This window comes from Aplidium turbinatum, chromosome 18 (assembly GCF_918807975.1).
Source record: "Aplidium turbinatum chromosome 18, kaAplTurb1.1, whole genome shotgun sequence".
Taxonomy (NCBI): domain Eukaryota; kingdom Metazoa; phylum Chordata; class Ascidiacea; order Aplousobranchia; family Polyclinidae; genus Aplidium; species Aplidium turbinatum.
Genome location: NC_137489.1, coordinates 15,346,847 through 15,367,496, shown reverse-complemented (window position 1 = coordinate 15,367,496; position 20,650 = coordinate 15,346,847). Strand labels below are relative to the sequence as shown.

At 36.2% G+C, this 20,650-nt stretch overlaps 2 protein-coding genes across 2 annotated transcripts in view; both read right to left on the bottom strand.

Moving 5' to 3' along the window:
* Positions 1-20,650, bottom strand: part of LOC145787829 (C-reactive protein 1.4-like) — an 81,563-nt gene that overhangs the window by 11,687 nt on the left and 49,226 nt on the right. The gene's annotated exons all lie outside the window — the stretch shown is intronic.
* LOC145787569 (uncharacterized) lies at positions 2,894-6,404 on the bottom strand. Its single transcript, XM_082599336.1, has 4 exons — positions 6,237-6,404; positions 5,127-5,407; positions 4,017-4,200; positions 2,894-3,021 (listed from the first exon to the last, which is right to left on the bottom strand). Exons 1-3 carry the CDS (start codon positions 6,358-6,360, stop codon positions 4,141-4,143), a joined length of 465 nt encoding a protein of 154 aa, XP_082455462.1. The 5' UTR covers positions 6,361-6,404; the 3' UTR covers positions 2,894-3,021; positions 4,017-4,140.

Sequence of the window (20,650 nt, the reverse complement as noted above, 5' to 3'; positions counted from 1 at the left end):
AACAAAAAGATGCATTGTAGATGGCGCTATTGATTTAATACCAGGGCTGTGGAGTCGGAGTCTGGCTTTAAACTTCATCCCCGGACTGACAAAGCCTTGATACGTTATTCCAGGTAGTTGCCCACAGTGGCCGCTCGTGGTCTCAAAACATGGGGGGGGCTGCATCAACCAGTAGGCTAACCTAATATAAATAATTATAAACCTGTACCGGACTGAGTTATAAATGCACTGAGTTAGGGTTAGTAACACAGTAACATGTTCTTTTAATTGGCTGTCGTTTAATGTTTTTATCATAAAGTAAACTTTTGATAATGGCTTGAATTTGGTCAAGTTTAGGTGGTCACCAGATGAAGCTAGTACTACTTTAGGACTTGGTATTAACTTAGTTGGTTAGATCTATGCTTGTGCTTTCCAACGATAGCAAATTTGTTGAAATTGAACAACAAGTGAATAAATGGGAGACAATTTCCTTCAGGTGTTTTTCAGTGCATTTCCACCCCGTACTTCCTCCTTTATAATAGTCCATTCCAACCTGTGTGACGTATAATGACGTCATCATCCTAAAAGGACGAATTGTGAATGAGCACCAATAATTACAGTAATTGGCTTTACTTCACATCAAAACTAGTCTGTCTCAGTGACTTCTCAAAGCACAGATCAAGTAAAGTAACCTACGATCCCTTCACCTAATCACCGATAGCTTCCACACGCTCACCCTAAAGATTTACGAAAACCAAAGTTGGAATCCCTGACCAGGGTCTTTTCTATTTGCAGTCCCTACAGCGCTTGTTCAATGACGCTAGAAAACTTTTTTTCTGAAAAACCTACGTCATAAAAAAAAGAAGAAGCAACACCGGACCTGCAGAATTTGCAGACCCAGAGTTGCCAATTAATTTTTGTAACACAAATTTTTTTTTTATTACAAAAAAAAAATAATTTTAAGAGTTTTTTTAATTCTTCAAGCGAAATAAATTAAAAAAACATAGCAAAACTATCTATATGTAATATAATTCACAAATGCAAAAAAATGTTGGGGGGCTGCAGTCCCGCAGTCCCTTATGACGAGCCGCCACTGGTTGCCCATGCTTGTAGAGGCTTTTGATGCATGATCGGTTACCGAGATTGACAAAATGAAGTTTTCCAATTGTTGAAGCGTTGTTGCCGAGGAATTATTTCATCCAATATAGGTGCCGCTGAATAGAGAACGGTCCTTAGAATGCGTTGCTCAAGCGCATACCCCGAGAGTCGAACCAGCGCCCCTTGATCTTCAAGCTTCTTTGTTCACGAAGTCACGCGCTAACCAACTGAGCTATCGGGGCAAGTTGCGGAGTCGAAAGGATTTTGTCGTGTCCGAAACTGGCCAGTTATAAACCGAACAGTCGGAGTCTTATATTTTTCGCCCGACTCCACTTCACCCTATTTAAAAATACAATTGAATAGCTAAACGAATTCATGGAAGGAAATGCGAGCGTTTTAGTCCTGAAAACGAAGTAATTTGGGCTAGTGATCATTGTTCGAACTGTTTACAACCTCAAGGCATTAATCAAAATGCCTCCAAATTAAAAATGCAATTGCAAAAGTATGCAATTTTCATGCTTGAGTAAAAATACTCCTGTTCGTGTATGGCCATAGTGTAGTTTGCTTTGTGAGTGTGAAATGCAGTTGTGTGAAAACCGCTTTGCTTATCAATAGTGTGCCACCAAAGCTTTGCATTCTACGCTTAACATTTAGACAGCCGCTGAAAAGATTGGTTTTGGGTGTAGGACGATTTATTATTTTCTCGGCAGTTCCTTTCCAATAGAAACTAGTCCAGCAGGGTTACAAAACCAAACTTTTGACGTAAAACATTTGAAATTGAAATTTTCGGTTCATCTTTTGAATCAAAGAGTGTGATTAAAAGTAAACAAACCCTTTTTCTGTAAAAGACGTTGGAAAGGAAAGAACCGATCGTCTTACTTCGTTCTATTTGATAAGTTGTGCAATCATTCTAACTTTTCGAGAATCCTATTGCCCCTTCTGGTAAACAATTGTAGAATGTTTTTCTTTCACACCAATCAACCAGCCGAAAAAGACATTGCGTTATTATATTTCGACTTCTAGCGACGTTGAAACAATGTAAAATTAGAAAATTCCACTACTTGAGAAATTAGCCTATCTTTGCCTCTTCAAATCAAGCTCAATAAACAAAATCAAGACTTTTCTCATTCTTAAACTAACTTTACAAGAATTTCAACTAGTTTCATTTTATCCTATGTTGGCAAATATTGTCATTCTGCACTGTATTGCAGAGCTTTGAGGTTCTAAATTTTGTCTGAGACTAACGATGTATGTTGATCAATATAGTAAAGGCTGTTCAAACCATCTTGTGATATGATTTTCGCTAAAGGATGAGATGTTACTCGTAAAGCTGGTTCTAATAGATCACAAAATTAACGACTATATTAACTTTCAGGATATTAAAAGTTTTATTGCAAATTAATGTTTTAAATGATGATTCTTCAATGAGATGTATGACGTTGATAATCTTTAACGAACTTTTTAATGTTAAGAAACGTTTTGGTCAGGTAGCCTACGCTCGTAAATCACTCCATTTGTTTTATCAAGGTGCTTCAATGCGTTATGACTATGCCAAAATCCTTGTATTTAGTAACTCATTTTTCTCTCGAACACGCTTTAATGTTCAAAATTTTATTGATTGTTAAGAAATTAAAAATATCACCACGTTGATTTGGGGCAGTGGAAAGTTTTCAGAAATTGCAAGTGAAGACTTAAAAAGCTTAATTTCAACATAAAGCGGAGACTATTTCAGCATTTTTGAAATTTTTCAACTGTTTTGAATTCATTTGCTACAAAGTTGGACAGACATCCGGGATACTGTAATAAGCTTCCCCATACAATTCCACACGGTCCAGACCCATGTGCACACTGTGGTCCGATGGACACGCGCACTTGTAGACAATGCCCAATATTTCCTCTTCACTCAAAACACGAGGCCAAATCATGAAGTTTGTAATTTTTCCACTGCAAAAAATATATAAGTTTTATTTTGTGCCCATTGCAATAACATACAGTACACTGAGATGAGATAGAGATACAGATGAGATACAACAGACACCATGTAGTAGTGAAGTAGCATATTGGTCTTCAAGTCAGCTTCTCTCCTTATTTTGGCATGCCATTAAGTGTCTTGGCCGAGACAGAGTCGAGTGCTCAGGAGCGGTGTCGAACTGTCGTCAGATTACTCAGCATGCGACAACTCAGCAAGTGTTTGAATTCAGCAAGTACATTTCAGATACTGCCAAATCAGCGAATGAGATTTACTTGCTCAGTTCAGATTTGCTTTGTCATCGCTTGTTAACCTAAATTTGCAGACTTGTGATATAGGCTATACTAAGTTTTGGCTTGCTCAGTTTCATCATTTTCCATCATTAACCACTTGCTGAAATGTTGCCAGCTTAGTTGTGCCTTGCTCAACTGCCACTTGCTCAGTTCACAACTGCTGACTTGTTGGAGACTGGTGTCGAACCCACGTTCTGCCTTCTCACCACTCGGCCACGCTCCCGACAATGAATTTGAATTTGAAGTGAATTTTTCTCTTTTGGAACTTCGGGTATTTATAGAAATTTCACTTGAAACATGTTACGTCGTGGGATCCAATTTTCTCAACTATTTAGACATAATATCGAATTATTGCAAAGATTTACTAAAAATATCATTCTTGTTTACTGTACAAATAAAGTAATGCACACTAGGTCTTCGATAAGTAAAGCTACTTTTATGTACGGTTATCTTTTATGTCATATTTCTTTCAATGTTCGGATGTTTTAACCACCAGTTGTCGGAAACATTCTAGAATAGGAGAATTGCTCTTTAACAATTTATAACTGCGAGCGTGAATGGGAATAGATGTTGATGACAAATAAAAAATATTTATTTGTGTCAGAGCCGAAGCTTACCATTTAGGGATTCTGTGCTCCTCATTTGTCCATTACTCCAACAGAAAAAAAAAGTTTTACCTCAAGGCTTGAGCTGGATCAAGAGCTCCAGCGTCGATGAGATCTTGATCTTGTCCAAAAAGAAGATCACCCCCTCCAGCAATCAATGAACCATCATATGACCAACTAGCAACTAGTTTTCCATTCACAAAAAAGTCGCTTTTCCTCTCAGTATAGAAAAGCCTATGACAAACGTGTAGGCTACCTAAAAATATTAAAAGAATTAATATCGTCTGTCTTAAGTGCTTGAACCTTTTTTGTTAGACGAAGTATCGCGCAAAGTTAACGTCACAGTGAACCTCTTGCAGTTTTTACAAAAATGTAGAGCGGTTCATTAGAATGGCTGCCTGTCTAATAGCCTGCTGCCATAGCCGTAGGAGATGGAGGGGCAGAGAGGGGGCGATTGGGAAAAAATACCAGTTATTTGGGAAAAGCAATCTTACCATGATGTTTCGACATCTCACCAGTTTACAAACATAACGATGGTACTGAAAGAACATTGACTACGATTTCATTGCAACTTTGCATCAAATACTAAAAGTAGTTTTGTTCAAAGATGCAAGTTTGCTGCAAGAAAGATTCATTTTAATAGTTTATTTAGAGTAATTGGGACACAAACAGGTCTATGAATGTAGATTAAAATTAAGTCAGCTTTGTTATCAGGAATCGGGAACTCATGGCTCGTCGTGACGGCATCTGACCAACAACACAAAAAGTTTTATCGTATTTTTATTACAATTTAAAACTAAACTTGCGCTTACAATGCACCAAATTAAATGCATTTTTTCAAAATTTTCTGGGTGAGGTCCTCTAGACGCTCATTGTTTTTCTCTACTTCAGTAAACACATTGCCCCACTTTAAACTCATCATCTGCCATCTACATGTTAGTTGTATTAACTGTTAAAGGATTATATGGTTCTTACGGAAATGCATTTCCAAAAATGTAGCTTTCACGGCTCTTTTACCTAAAATGGTTCACGATCCTTGTATTAGACTATACACCACCTCAAAGATTGTGAGTAATCTTGTGTTTTTGAAAGTAGGCTATATTTGCAAAGACAAAATTTGGCAAAATTTGTTTGCCGCTTAAATTGTTTTGCTCTCCTACTCTATCCCTGCTGCCATCATACCTTTGCGCCTGTGTTCAAGGTTTTAGTAAGATCTACATTGTAACCTGGACCCGCGACGTGTGAGAGGATTCGAGTTGCTGACGAAAAACCAAGGAAATAGGTATTGTGATGGCTTTTGGTGGCATAACTGACAAGACTATTCAGTTTTCCATCAGTAAAGTCATCAGTTTCAAGCCACATACAAACAGTTGCTTCCTGCATGCGGGGAACGTATGAACGATAACGAACGTAATCTTGTATCTGGTCATCACGTGGAAAATGGAAGGCAATGGACGGGCAACCTGTGACATTGAATCAACATAAATCAGACGACACCTTGAAAGTAACATGAAGAGCCCATAAAAATATAAACTATAATGGCGTATCAAAGTTTTGGCATTTTCAATTTAATTTCATCAAAGAGTTAGAAATGCAACTATGATGCACACCTCATGAAAATATTGGTTGATGTAACGGTACTACAACTGAGCATGCGCATTATCATGGTGCGCAGAATATCAATGAAGCAATAAAACTACTTGTATATGTTTCTGCTTTTGAGGAGGCAAGATAAGATTTTGAGTAGCTATTAGTCCCCAAAACTCTTCCTGTGTCAACGTTCAGCTGATGAATGCAAAAGCAGAAACATTCAAATTATTTTATTGCTTCGCTGAGGTTTCGTGCATTATGACAATGCGCATCTTCAAAGCAAATAACATAGCCTACAAAATAAAATTTACGAAGTTATAAGCTAAAGTAAACTTGAGTAAAATAACCCTGCGGCAACTTGAACTGTATATATATATATATCTTTGTCATTGCTGGATATATGCAGCTTATACACATTGTTTTCTTTAAAGTTTTAAACTAACAAAATTTAGATGCACCAAATGTGTCAATGCACCCACTGTCACAATACTAACAAGTTGGAACTCGATAGGCTACATTTTTTTGTGTAGGCCATATTGGTGTACTAATAGGAGCGGTTATCTTTAATTGATAGGCTATATCACACAGTCTGTTACAATGTGAGCTAAACTGATATTTCTAAAAGCATTTAAATGTCATTACAGTAGCCTACTCCTAGCTGCACAATGCAATTTATTCCATCACAACAATTTGAAAACTCACTGAGTTTGTTCTCATCTTCAAGTTTAGGCACACACACTGGAACCATTTGGATTTTCTTGCTTTGGGTCAACGAAAATGCAATAGCGAACAGCACTAACGCTATTGACGAGCATAAAAAATGCATCTTTTTACGGTTACTTTAAATACAACAATTTATTTCTTACCACTTTTTTCTTTTATAACAGTTTAAGCTAAAAATAATTAACGTTGCGCCATTAATGATTTGAGTAGAAGCATATATTTCTACCGTATTTTAGCCATTAACTTTTGATATGCATTTTTAACGTTTTTTCTGCTTTTGCAGTGAAAGTACCTAACAATAAAAAATAGGCTATTAATTTTCTGCCTATAGGGAAAAGTTAGTTTTTTGATGAAGCAAAAGAACTGTTCGACTCCATATGTTTTATCAATTACGAAGCTGAACAAAGGAAAAAGTAAGAGAAAAAGTGATTTTTAAGCTTATTTTTTTTCGAGTGAGATATGATTGTTCAGATTTTAGGACAGTTGAGAGACAACCAGGTGAGTGTAGCTTCAACTAGTGTTGCTTTACCCACCAAATCATTTGGCGTCTTGTAAATGAAACATGCAAGAGCGACATGGTCAGTAGTTTGATCCTTTGCGCGCGTTTGCAAGCCGTGGGGGGGGGGGGCTAAACCCCACTTCTACATTTTGGAATGGAAGCAGCCATCTCTTGTTCAAATTCTAGTCAGATTGACTCAACCCGGCCGGTGCAGGTCCATGCTAGAGAGTGGGCCATAGAATGAGATATAAATTTATGGAGTCTGGGGCACACCATGCTGCATTTCAAATGTTTTCCATATAATGTGCCGCGCTGGTGGTTGGTATGATCACTGGATATTGTACCCATACAATGGCAAGTACAATGGTGTGCCTTCAGTTTAGTCGCCGGGAAAATTCTCGAGGTTTGATGTGGAGTTTTGCGTGGAGCAAGTGGCTAAGATCATTTGCCTGGCGATCCAGGTGTATACGATGGTTCCCTTTCCTCAGGTTGCATACCTGCAAGGATTGATAAGTAGTCTGTTGGAGTGGCCGCACGGCAGGCATTTAGTCGCAGTATGCAATGGCCATTGATTGACCTGTGGACAAAGCAGGTGTAGGCACCAAACTTTCTATGGGTCTTACTTTAAAAGAAAAGTTATATTTTTTGAAAGTTGGAAAAATTACAATGGTATGTATTTATTGTATTTGTATTTAGGTTTGTATTTAAATTTTTTCTGCGATTTTCAATCATTTACAGAAAAATTTAAATTTTTTGCAAGATTAAATTTATTCGTTTTTTTTCTATTCGTCGTTTGAAGACTTTTTTTCAGATGTCTAAACGTAAACGAAAAAATTAAAAAAAACACAAAAATTTTTGTGGTTTATCGAAAATTTTAGTCATTTAAGACATTTTTGAAAAAATTACACAAAATTTGTAAACATATTTTAAAAGACTGCTAAAAATAAAATGCAATAACTTTCATGTTTTGAAAATACAGCGGTTCAAACTTAAAGCTTTGCTCAAGTTAAATTCTGAAAATTGCATCAAAAAGTGTGACAGCTAAAGGGTTTTTTATTGACACATCGTTTAATTTGTTTTATATTGTAAAGTATTACCGGTAGGCTACTTATCCTCTTATCACATGTTGCAAAGTCCAAAATGCAATATCTTGGTTTACATCGCCAATTCCTCTTGATCAGGTATTTTTTCTAAAGATTATCTTACAGTAGGCTACAACATGACTGACAAAACCGGTTCATCAAAACACTGCGGTGTTGCATTAAATCATTTTTTAAACTTTTACTATCTAAATCTTTCATTATTAATCTTATGTCGATGTTTAGGCTCAGCGTAGGCTACATGATCTTACTCAATATTGCATCCGCTTCAGTTTCACAACTGAAGTTCCACAATTTAACAAATCCTTATATGCTGTGAAAGCTATAAACGATATTCTAACGTGCCATGTGGTTATTAGAAGAAAGAGTTAATAATTTACAGCTTCCGGCTTTCCAGTAAATTAAAAAAATCTCCACCCTTTTCGAGCTTTGGCCTACTTAAATTTATGGCGAGAGTAGTCGTTTAACATAATCCGGCTAACCGTCAACAATTTTATAATCTTTAAAGGCAGTAACGACTGTGACGTATGTAGAAGATTCTCATTATAATTAAAAAAAAAGTCAAGCATCGGATATTTACTGTAACTCGATGCGTGTGCAGTGTGCTACAACCTACTTCAAAGGCAGTTCTGCATTCAGCGACACACGGTGGAATGGAATACAACAAGCAGGAAGCTTTACACGGTCAACCTGGACAAACGTAACCGTGGCATGGTTCCATAGGCATAGACGATATAGGGATTTCTACAATACGAGTTGCGAAATTACCTTCGTCACCAGTTTATTTAACCTAGCATTTCTGGATGAATCTAATTGTCGGTGCATTGCTTATTAATTTTTTAGTTTTAGTTCAAGTTATAATAAGAGTGGGGTAAATTGACTTTTCTTACTCACATCCAACTTAAGCCTTGATTTTAGAATATAATTAAAATTCCTGTCCAAAACTTACCTGTCCAAATCTTACCTTAATTGCCTTTTAATAAGAATTTTGATACTGAATTTGATTGACAAACAAGCTGAAGTCCAATTCGTTTAGCTCCGCAATAAAGTTTTCGTGCTGGCATTTTAGCTGTCCCTTACAGGCTCTAAAAAAATAGTGTCTTTTACCGGAAATGTCTTTTTACCGAGCAATTTGATAAACTTTTATTATACAGTAAGCTGCATCTAAGGAGCAAAGCTATAGTGTTTCAATACATTTTTCTTTTATTCGTGATGAATGTTTGGCCGTTGGCCACAGATTCCTCGTAGGCCTTACATTGAGAAACTGCAAATTCGACTATCAAATCAAATAAGTCTAACAAGGCTAGTTCAATTGATTTTCCCATTTGAGGAAGTGTCATAGTACCAGATCACATTTTCCAGTTAGTTTTTCCCACTTTTGAAGGCGATTTCAATCATGGAAAGCAATACTCCTCAGTGATGTCACAATTAACTTATTATGACATCATAACAAAGCAATTCTACTGCTACAATAGCAACAATGACGCAATAATAGGACATGTTCTTAAAACAGGCTGTATTGCAAAACTTTAAATGACAAATTGTAAAAATCCTCAAGTGATGGAGACAAAGTGACTTTATATTCATAATTAGAAACTTACCTAAAAAGTGATATTTTTATCCAAAAATAAAAATCATGTCGACCGGGGATAATTTGTTACTAATAACAAGTAAAATCAAAAATGGGAAAAACCAACTGAAAAAGGTGATCTGGTACTATGACACTTCCTCAAATGGGCGATTTATTTTCTTAATAACAAGTAATCATTGTTTTTTGACGCGTGTAACAATCGTGTGCTGTAGCCTAATGCACGTTGTAAATGAAACCATACCGTTTTATCATCGTTTCCAGATTTTAACTATTGTTCTACAATTAAGCGCAGTCCTTTCCAGTTTATTATTGTGTTAAAATGTCTTATTGGCTATTAAAAGCTATTACCATTGCTTCTATGATACTTAATATAAGCGCACAAAAGTAAAATGGTTTGATAACCGGTTGGCATAGTGTGGCGTCCTCCATGAAAAAGGTTCAATTAAAAAAAAGTAATAGGAAAATTTGATCTGGTAATAGAGGTAGAACTATATGAAAAGAAATATACTTTTAACGGAAAAGAGGCGGCTATTATCGAACCATTGCTTGAGCACAAGGAAAGCAAAGTTTGTGTTTGTAAGAAGACAAACCGGAAGGCTACTGTTATTCTAAACGACACCCATATTCAATTTCTTATTTTTTTAAACAATTTTTAGATTTCAAAATTGTAGTTTATTAACTTTGTTGAGTTTATGAAGCAAACTCCCCACGGACAAAGTCATTCCATTCGCTGCTACCCGAGAGTCTGCATATTTAATGCAAATACATATGTGAATGTTTTTAGAATATATGAACCTGTCATTCACTTCCTGCTCAAACAATTAGAAAAACCGGTATATGGTGCATGGATTGATTGAATCTTTATCCACGGACTGGGAAAGCTTCTTACAGGGCTTAATCCTGGCAGTTTCCCATGCTTGTAGAAGCTTTGAATCACTGATGCAGGCCCGGTCACCGAGATCGACAGAGTGAAGTTTCGATTGTTGAAGTCTTGTTGCTGGGGAATTATTCCATCCATTACGTTTAGATTCTCACGTACAGTAGTTTGTGCTTAGCCTAATGAGAAATTATCTCTAATTCACCACAGAAATAATGAACAAAATTATCTAAGACGATTTTCAGACAATAAATTCAGAAAAAAAATGTCCACACTTGCTTTTCCGGAGTGTCCAAGTTGTTAATTGGTTCGTGTAGTTGTTGTTCCAATGTTTTACTGTATGACCTGCTCAATGCTCATGACCGTTTTACAATAGTTTTTGATACTTACTGCGATATACAAAGACGTTTTTCATTTTAGTTACGTGCATTTCGTAGCAAAAAAGCATTTATAATGCTCATTGCAGTGCTTTGCTTTTACTTATGTCTACATACCCTGTGATTAATTACTATTGTGTTTATTTATTGAACAAAACAAAATTTTAAATACGTTGTCTCGTTTGAAACGCCTCTAAGTGAAAGCAGTCATTAGCTTAAATCTTAGAATAATTACTTTTTACGCAATACCACGTATTTCTTTTCTTGCCGCTTTGTACCATGTAAGCTAAGATTCTCATGCATTGGCATTTCATATTCCTTTCAAGTGCATATCGAAACCAAATTGCTATGGTCTTGAAGTCAAAGAACATAATATACGTTGCGTTGGTAAATAGAGGCTGATGCATTTACATAGAACAATATTAAGCAATAAAACAATTCAAATATCAAGCTCATTTACGGAGGTCAACCCTTTCCAGACAGCAAAATTCGTCATTTTTACATTGATTCAACGTATGCAGACGTTGAATCAATAGAAAAATGACGAATTTTGCTGTCTGGGTTAATAACCCCCCCCCCGTTTGCATAGACCACTGTCGCTAAATGACGGTGTCATGCAGGATGATTCGAATGAACTAGGACGCAAGTTTGTGCTACACTATTGAAAGGTGGTGTTGATCATTGCTGGGCTAATAGTTAAGTCCTCAAAATATGTGCCCTACGTTTTTCAAGTTTATTTTTATTTTTCAAAAAAATGGGGGTGTACCAGCAACATCTATAGGATTGGCCCATGATACAAGAGAAGGTTCCCCAGAGGATACACACTGATATAAATGAATCAACAAGTGAATAAAGAAATAACAGTTAACCTCTCAAGTACATGTAGCTCCACACAGAGTGAAATTTACATGCCCTTTGACTCTTTTTTATTTCTTTAAAAGTATTATTGACCCAAAAAGAATGTCTAAAAAGACATTACGAAAAGTAACTACGGACAAAGGCCAGTGTTTCGATCTTCCGATCTCTTCAGCGTAGTAAAGTGAAAGTAGAAAGTTGTCTTGAAGGGTTGGTTGAGATGATAATTTGAAACTTGTGTGATTGTTGTGCGACAATGAGACTGGATTTAAGTTTTAAATTTGGACCTCAGCGAAACGTAGTTTTATAGCCTACTAGAGGGTGTGATTTTTTTGAGAGAATTTGTGCTAAGGAATGGCAGGAATTTGTTAAAAATAAAAACTAGAAAAAAAGACAAGAATTTGCAACTGAGCTAGGACAAAACAATTATCTGAGATGGATCTAAAATACAAGAAATTAGATACTAGCGGCACATATAAGTATTAAAATTCAAAAAAAATGAAGGGGTGTACCAGCAAACATCTATAGAGCTACATGTACTTGAGAGGTTAACTGTTATTTCTTTATTCACTTGTTGATTCATTTATATCAGTGTGTATCCTCTGGGGATCCTTCTCTTGTATCATGGGCCAATCCTATTGATGTTTGCTTGTACACCCCTTCATTTTTTTTTGAATTTTAATACTTATATGTGCCGCTAGTATCTAATTTCTTGTATTTTAGATCCATCTCAGATGATTGTTTTGTCCTAGCTCAGTTGCAAATTCTTGTCTTTTTTTCTAGTTTTTATTTTTAACAAATTCCTGCCATTCCTTAGCACAAATTCTCTCAAAAAAATCACACCTAACTGACGATGCACTGAATAAGTGCGAAATATATTTTCTGTAACATCTACTGACAACTGATCCCTGTTACCTTAGCAATTGAGGTTTTAGCTTTCTAGATATGGAACAGGGATCGTTTCAGAATAAGACTAGGTCAGAAAGCGAGGCAGACTCCGACGCAGCTCAGCATCAGCCAAGAGCAGTTAGCTACCTTCTAGTAGGCTATAAAACTACGTTTCGCTGAGGTCCAAATTTAAAACTTAAATCCAGTCTCATTGTCGCACAACAATCACACAAGTTTCAAATTATCATCTCAACCAACCCTTCAAGACAACTTTCTACTTTCACTTTACTACGCTGAAGAGATCGGAAGATCGAAACACTGGCCTTTGTCCGTAGTTACTTTTCGTAATGTCTTTTTAGACATTCTTTTTGGGTCAATAATACTTTTAAAGAAATAAAAAAGAGTCAAAAGGCATGTAAATTTCACTCTGTGTGGAGCTACATGTACTTGAGAGGTTAACTATTATTTCTTTATTCACTTATTTTTATTTATTTGGGACTTGTTGTATGAATTGTTCATTGTTCTTTGTCGCGTGTAGCGATCGTGTAGTGCATGTGAGAAAGTCCGTGTTGTCGCTGTTCCAAGATTCTTAATTTTTCTTCCAAACTCTTATATCGCCAAACGCATTTTCTTATTTTATTGAAGTCTTACTCCCTGACATTATTCCTTGGGTCTATCCTTGTTTTCAAAACTTCAGGAAATTATGAGGGTAGATATGTGATCATTGGTTTTATGTAACTCGATATAACAGCACAGGAACGAAATAATTTGATAGTCGGTTGGCATGCTAAAGCTTCTTCCATGAAACAAAATAGAAGAAAGAATGGAGATTCGCATCTGATAGTCTTGACTGAAGTAATTATTAATGAATCTTTGCTCAAGCACTAAATAGATATTTGTTCTAAAAAGAAAGTAAACGAGTAGGCTAACGTTATTTTAAATGACGCCACTGATCAATTTCCTACTTCAAATATTTTCTTAGTCGTTTGATGCTTCCAGGTATTTCCTTCTTTTTAGTGTGTGAGACTTTATCGGATTGCTTGAGGAAGCGTGGGACAATTTATCATGCAGGAGCAAGTGGATTGAATTTCAATGCTTCAGGTGTTTTCTAACTCTTTTATTTATGAATTTGTTGTAAGTGAAGGATTTTTCTTACCGAAATGTAAGACTTACTGCTTAATAAATATTTTTTATGAATGGATTAAGTCACGATGACGTCATATTGCATTTACAAAATGTTGTTCATGTGCAACTTCATGAAGAAAGAGATAAAAAAATTTGGGGTGAGTTTTAAACTGACCATAGATAAAACACAACCAGCTCAGTTATCGCCTTTTGCTCTAATGCCAGTAGAACACTATTTTGGATCAAGCACATAACATCTTTGCCTCACTAATTGGTTACTTTCATATTATAATAGAAATCGATTGATCTATTTTGCTCCAATTCCCTACCGTGGTCAAAATGACTACAATCTTATTATTCTATGTGATGGAATAATGCCAGAGAGTTGAACTACCTACTTAGACAGTCACCTCAACACAGGGATTTGTTTGGTAGAACGACGGCCACATAGGGGAATATTGGGTGGGGTAAAAAATGCACCGACTGGATGCTCCCAGTCAGGCTCGGATTTAGGAGGAGAGGCAGAGGGTGCAGTTGCCCCGGGCCCCACCTTTTAAGGCACCCCCGACGTGGAAAAATGTGATTTTGTGTTATTATTATTTTTCTTCAGCATTTGAAGTTTCTGCAAAATGCCTCCTTTTTCTTTCAAGGTTAATTTTTAGTCACAATGTGGCGACTGAACTTGGCGTACAGGAATTAGCAATGGTGTGGGTGACTTTGAAGTTACCTTGTAAGTTTTTTCACGTGGCCCCCGATCTAAAAGTGCCCTGGGCCCCCCGTCAGTTAAACTCGCCCCTGCTCCCAGTTTAAAAAGGATGCATTTAGAAGATTGGAAAAACTGGACTTATTCTCACTGCTTTATGCAAAAAAGAACACATTGGATACCGCTTATAAAGTCATCGGTAAGATTCGACCTGGAATCGATCTCGTATCTACTAGCACGAGAGCGGAAGGCAATAACCACTTGACCACTGAGCTGGTTGTGTTTCATTTCATTTATGATCAGTTTAAAACGCACCCAAATTCTTTTTATCTCTTTCTTCATAAAGTTGTTTATGAACAGCATTTTGTAAATGCATTATGACGTCATTGTGTCTTAAATCTAGTGACGAAATATTATTTATTATGCAGTAAGTCTTACATTTAAATAAGAAAAATCCTTCAATTAAAACACATTCATAACTAAAAAGGGTTAAAGTAGTTAAGAAATACCTGAAGCATTAAAATTCAATCGAATTGCTCCTGTATGATAAATTATCCCACGCTTCCTCAAGCAATCCTATAGAGTCTCACACACTGAAAAGAAGGAAATACCTGGAAGCATAAAACGATAAAGAAATATTTGAAGTAGGAAATTGATCAGTGACGTCATTTAAAATAACAGCAGCCTACTCGTTTCCTTTCTTCTTTCTTTTTGTGCTTGAGCAAAGATTCATTAATAAGTGTCTTAGTGCAAGTTACCGGATGAACATCTCTATTTAAATTTTCAATCCTTTTTCATGAAGGACGCTATAGCATGCCACTCTTCTATCAATTCATTTTGTTTCTGTTCGTTTATATTAAATTACATAGAACCAACGGTAACGTACTTATCCTAATATTTTCCTGCGCTTTTGAAAGCAAGAATTGCCCCAAGGAATAAGGTCAAGTGAGAAAACTTTAACAAAATAAGAAAATGCTTATGGCGACATAAGATTTTAAAATTAAAATAAAAAATCTTGGAACGGCGACAAAAAGTTTTTTCTCACGTGCACTACAAAGTCGCCACACCAGACAAAGGACAATAAACAATTAATAATAACATGCCCAAAACAAACAAAAATAAACTTAAAGAAACGTACGGCATATATTATTAAGGACTTAACTTGTAGCCCAGCAATAACTAACACCACGTAGCAATAGTGTACCACAAACTTGCGTCGTATCGTAATCGCTTATTTGAATCGTCATGCACAACAACGTCATTTGACGAAATAATGAAAGCTTTATTTACGTCACCAACATCAGCATCGGATAAAAAAATACTTCAGCTGGCAAATATGTTTCTTTCTGGTGATTCAACACCTCTAAACGTTAAATCAATGTAAAAAGGTATTTATAACAAAGGCACATAAAAACTAGTATGAAGTTCCACCAGCTTTGCAATATAATGTCAATCCCACTTATTTTTCACAGAAAAATTTAATGCATTTTGGGTTGTAGATCACTTAACTTTGCTAAGTCAACAAAGCCGACCATAATTCTCTCATTACTGCTTCGCTTCAATCAATATACTTTATACTTCTGTCTAAAACGTGTTAGCCACTGAATAGCAAACAGAAATTTAACTTAATTATCAATTAAATTGTTTTTCAGTCAAAGACACAGTTATTAAGAGACTGTCTATTGAATCCAACTAGGAACAAAAGTAAAGTGGAGTAGCCTTTAGTTTCCCTTCTTAAAAATACAAACTTTGCTTTCTTTGTGCCAAGCAATGATTTGATAACAGCCACCTCTTTTCCGTTAAAAATTTTTATTCCAAAATGCCACCCCTGCTTCCACTAACGAGAGATTCTCCAATAACTTTTCTTGAAACCTTTTTTACGGAGGACGGTCTAGCATGCTAACGGCTATCAAACCTTTTTGATTTTGTGCGCTTACGTTAACTTACATAGAACTAACGGCAACATGTCTACCCTCCTAATTTCCGAACTGTTAAAATGAGAGGGAAGATCAAGACATTATCGCTTATTTTAACAAAATAATGAAATGAAAAAGCCTACATTAAATTTTAGATCTATTTTTAAAATATAGTAGCGTTCGGTGACACAACGGCATAGCTTGTCACTTTACATCGTGCATTGTAACACGATTGTAACACCCGACAAAGAAGAATGATTGCTTGTTACTGTTACTTACAGGGTGAACAGAAAGTCACATGGAGGTATATACGTCCATGGCCATACCAGTGTACCTACTGCACTGAGGAGGCCGAAAGGCCGAAACGGTGTGCACTGTCTGCAGTTATAGAAGCTCTTGGCTTACGCCGATTGAGAACTTTACTGGAGGCACCTTGCTATGCATTGCGCAAAGCTCACTGGCTGCAGTTAGAGCACTTTGGCAAGGTTGGCAGTAGTACCGTTTTTGTAACTTAGGTATCGAAAATGGGAAAATGTCACATGGAGGTATATATCTCCATGACCATACCAGTGTATCTACTGCACTGAGAAGGCCGGAAGGTCGAAACGGTGTGCACTGTCTGCAGTTATTCATGAAAATATATTTTTCTATATAGTCAAATATTCTTCTTGAACATATAATTATCAGGCAGTGCATCATATGGATCCTTAATTGGGCTTCTCTCTAGCACCAGCCTGCTGCGCGTGCAGTTGTTCTCTTGCGTTGTATTGTCTTTTTCATTATTCTTTGGCCTTTTTTCATTTTATGATTAAACATATTGAATGTCACTTAAACAATAATTACTATTAATGCTACAAAAAGTGCTCAATGTCAAGCAAAAAAGCCAAGCATTAATGTAACTTATATGCTTTTTAATATGCTGGATATCTTGCTAAACTCTCTAAAATTTAGGTCTAATTGTAAGCATTAATCGTAAGCATTGATTGTAAAGTCTAAAATGAGCCAAAATGAAGCAGCCATCATTCAGCTCCATTGCGCGGAGAAAACCAACTCTGCGATAAGCTTTTAAAAGTTGCCAATTCCACCGTTTACTATGTTTTAATACAGATAGGCTATATCCGTCAAATGACCAAAAACATGAATGTGAGCAGCATTTCAATGAGAACCATTGTGGATAAGGATTTTCAGTTGTCTCTTTACAAGATGAGAAAACGGCAATTTCTTATACCTCTCCAAAAGCAAAAGAGACTTGAAAGAGCACAGATTTTTCTTAGAGAACGAAAGGCGGCATGGCAGGGCAAGATATCATTTTTTCAGACCAAAAACTCTTCACAATTGAAGCTTAGTTCAATAATCACAATGATAGAACTTTTGCAAAGTCTTCAGCCGATAAGATTCTGTGAGAACAGTTTATCGCCGTCAAAAACCGTCTTTTGCATTGTGTGGGCCGCCATTTCCAAACTTGAAAGTATCCTATGATTTTTGTGGAACGAGGGGTTAAAATCAGTTCATCTCGCTGTATCAACCATATTTTGGTTCCAGCCCTTGAAAAGATGAAGAAACGCTACAAAGATCAGCCCTTCACATTCCAACTCTTGACCACCATTTTGATTGAGTGTTCTGGCGACCCTATAGCAACCTTTTCGTGACCCAGGATTGGGTCTCGACCCTGTAGTTGAGGACCTCTGGCTTAAAGTATTCAAGGCGGTATTTACAGTTTTCCGCAATTCCGACTGACGACCCACCAAAATTTTTTCAAGTGTCTGTGACCATTCGAAAAACTCCTAATGTAAAGACTGTTGACACTGAAGAATTTTGGCGTATTTGTAACAAAAGTAGGTGTTTTAGTGTTTTTAGATAAACTTCAATCCCTTTACATTGCTATGGAGTCAAAGTCGGATGTTTTTAACCCCCATTCACAACTCGTGTTCAAAACACAACAAAAGTGTCATAACTAGCCTCTAGTCTAAACTAAAACAAATTAAAGGGAAACACCAAAAAGAAATCAAGTTATAGCCTACTTACACACTGTAGTGCAAACCAGTAGCGGATCAGTGTAAACATGTATTTTTTTTTTGGTTTTTGCAAATTTTCTCGCTTACTTTGCTCGCTCAACCACATCTTATAATATAACCGGCTTTCTGGCAATATTGAGCATGCATAGATTTAGCAGGGGATGTGGGTCCGACAAAAACTAAAAAAAGTATTCCAACATTCTTAGCGAACACATTGCTCCCTCAAGTAGCCTTGTTAATCAACATTTGATAAATTTCAGTTTTAATGGAAATGTAAAGTAAAAGATGCTCAGTATAGTCTATAACGTACTATAAATAGGTGAAGGTGGAGACAGCTCAGATTGATTTTCAAAGTTTCTGCCTGCTCAAAGGTTATACCATACTAGGCTGTTAAAACTTTCTAGAAATAATATCTTGACAGTTTTTTGTGGTCTGGAATGATTTTTTTTCAATCTAAACCAACATAAACTTTCTATTAAAACTTTTACAGAAATTCTATTTTGATTTGATACATTTGGTAAAATACAAAATGTGCATCGACAAAGAAAATATTATTGCGTCTCAGAATGCCTCAAAGTAAACCAAAACAAGATTAAATTGTCCAAATGTTGTGGGGGCAACCTCCCCATACCTCTATTCCAACTATTTTGCTGACCCAATTTCATGTGACGTTTTTTGGCCAGTTGACCTGCGGACGGGGTGGGGGGTCTGTTCGAGACTACCACTTTGAGTTCTTATAACTCCAATACTACTCAAGATAGATCTATAAAATTTTCTCATGGTCAAAATAATTTATCGGACAACACAGCATCAAATTTTTTTTGCAATTCGTTTAAAAAGAAAACTTGAAAAATCAAATAACTTGATGGTTAGTCATATTTTTTTTATTTGACTTGAGAAATCGCTTTTTAACATCTCCGTTGCATTGCCCATCTATCTTACCCGTTTTGCCTTGCTTTGTTAAAATTCTAGTTCAGTGGTACTCAAACTGTGGTACGCGTGCCGTGCCGATACACAAATACTTGAATTCCGGTATGCGATTAGCTGAAAATACCTACTTTATTCAGTAGGCTATTGTTTTGATCCGAATGTATTTTTCACCACGTTTAGGTTGTTTTTCTTTTTCAGTATAATTTGTTACTTTATTCTGCTGTTCCGATATAACTTATAACAGGAATAGCGAACCATTGGCCTAATTGGGTGCTTATAACGTAACAAAGCTCTTGTGCTCTTGATGGTTAGCACATCATTTGCAGTGATTGCATGCCTTTTGACGGTTTAAGATTTGTGTGGTCTGTAAATAAAAATGAGCTAAAAACGGACATGGATGGTTGTGCTGTTAAACCCATTTTGAAAATATAATCATTACAACATCAAACCACTTCAATAAAAAGTGACCACCAGCCGTGGTGGAATTCCATGCCTAGTTCGCTAGTTTGTAATAGTTCTTTGGTTGTTGATATTAGTATGGTTTTTCAGTTTTGCACTTAAATTTTATACAATCAAGCGCTGAGAGTCGTCTCAGCTCAGATAAGTGCTGCAAGCATGTGTAAACCAAAAACTACGCATTATCAGCCAAGAATGACAAGACCTGCAGAAAAGATGCAGCAGCAAGTATCGCATTAATAGTAAAATGTAGTTTAATTAAATTTATGTCCCACTTTTGTTTTGTTACGGTACCAATGCAATGAAAAAGGTCTGCTATCCTTGGCGTATTACTGAATTTTTCAAATGACGAAGTTTGGTCAGTCACAGGAAAATTTTTTGAAACGAAACAAATTAAAAGCTGCGCAAAAATAGATGAACAGACTCTCTAATATAAATGTGAAATCTTTGCGTGCATCCTATGAAGTTGCGGTAAAAATTGTTAACGGTCGAAAACCACACACCGCTACTGAAATGTTAGTGAAAAACTGTAAATTTGTTCAATGTAGATTTTTAAAACAAAGATGGGACTTAGTAGGGTTAGTTTTTTTTTTTTTGAAACGTGTAACCTGTACGCCAAATGACATTAATTTCTCTGCCGGTACGCTGTATAGATAGATAGATGTTTATTAGCTGCTGCGAAAAAGATGCACAACAAATCAAAACACAATGTACATAGCAAAACTGTTGAAATGATTACAATTAAAAAAAAGAAAATGATGAAAGCATCACAACAGCGGGAGGCTGGGAACTGACCTGTTGAGTACGATAACACTTACAAATATCATGATTACGCTGCAAGAAAGGCAATGTTAAAACTCAATAGGTTCTTGCTTATTTCATTCATTTAGCTTTTGAATCCGTGCGTTCATGAAGCTATAATTCGTTCTGAGCCTAACAACCTAAATCTGAGCCTAATTCATACCCACATTTTTGTTGAAAATATTCCAGAATGCACCAAATTCAAAGTAATTTTTCAAAATGTTCTGGGGCGGTCCCCCAGACTCCCCGCCGTTGGGTAT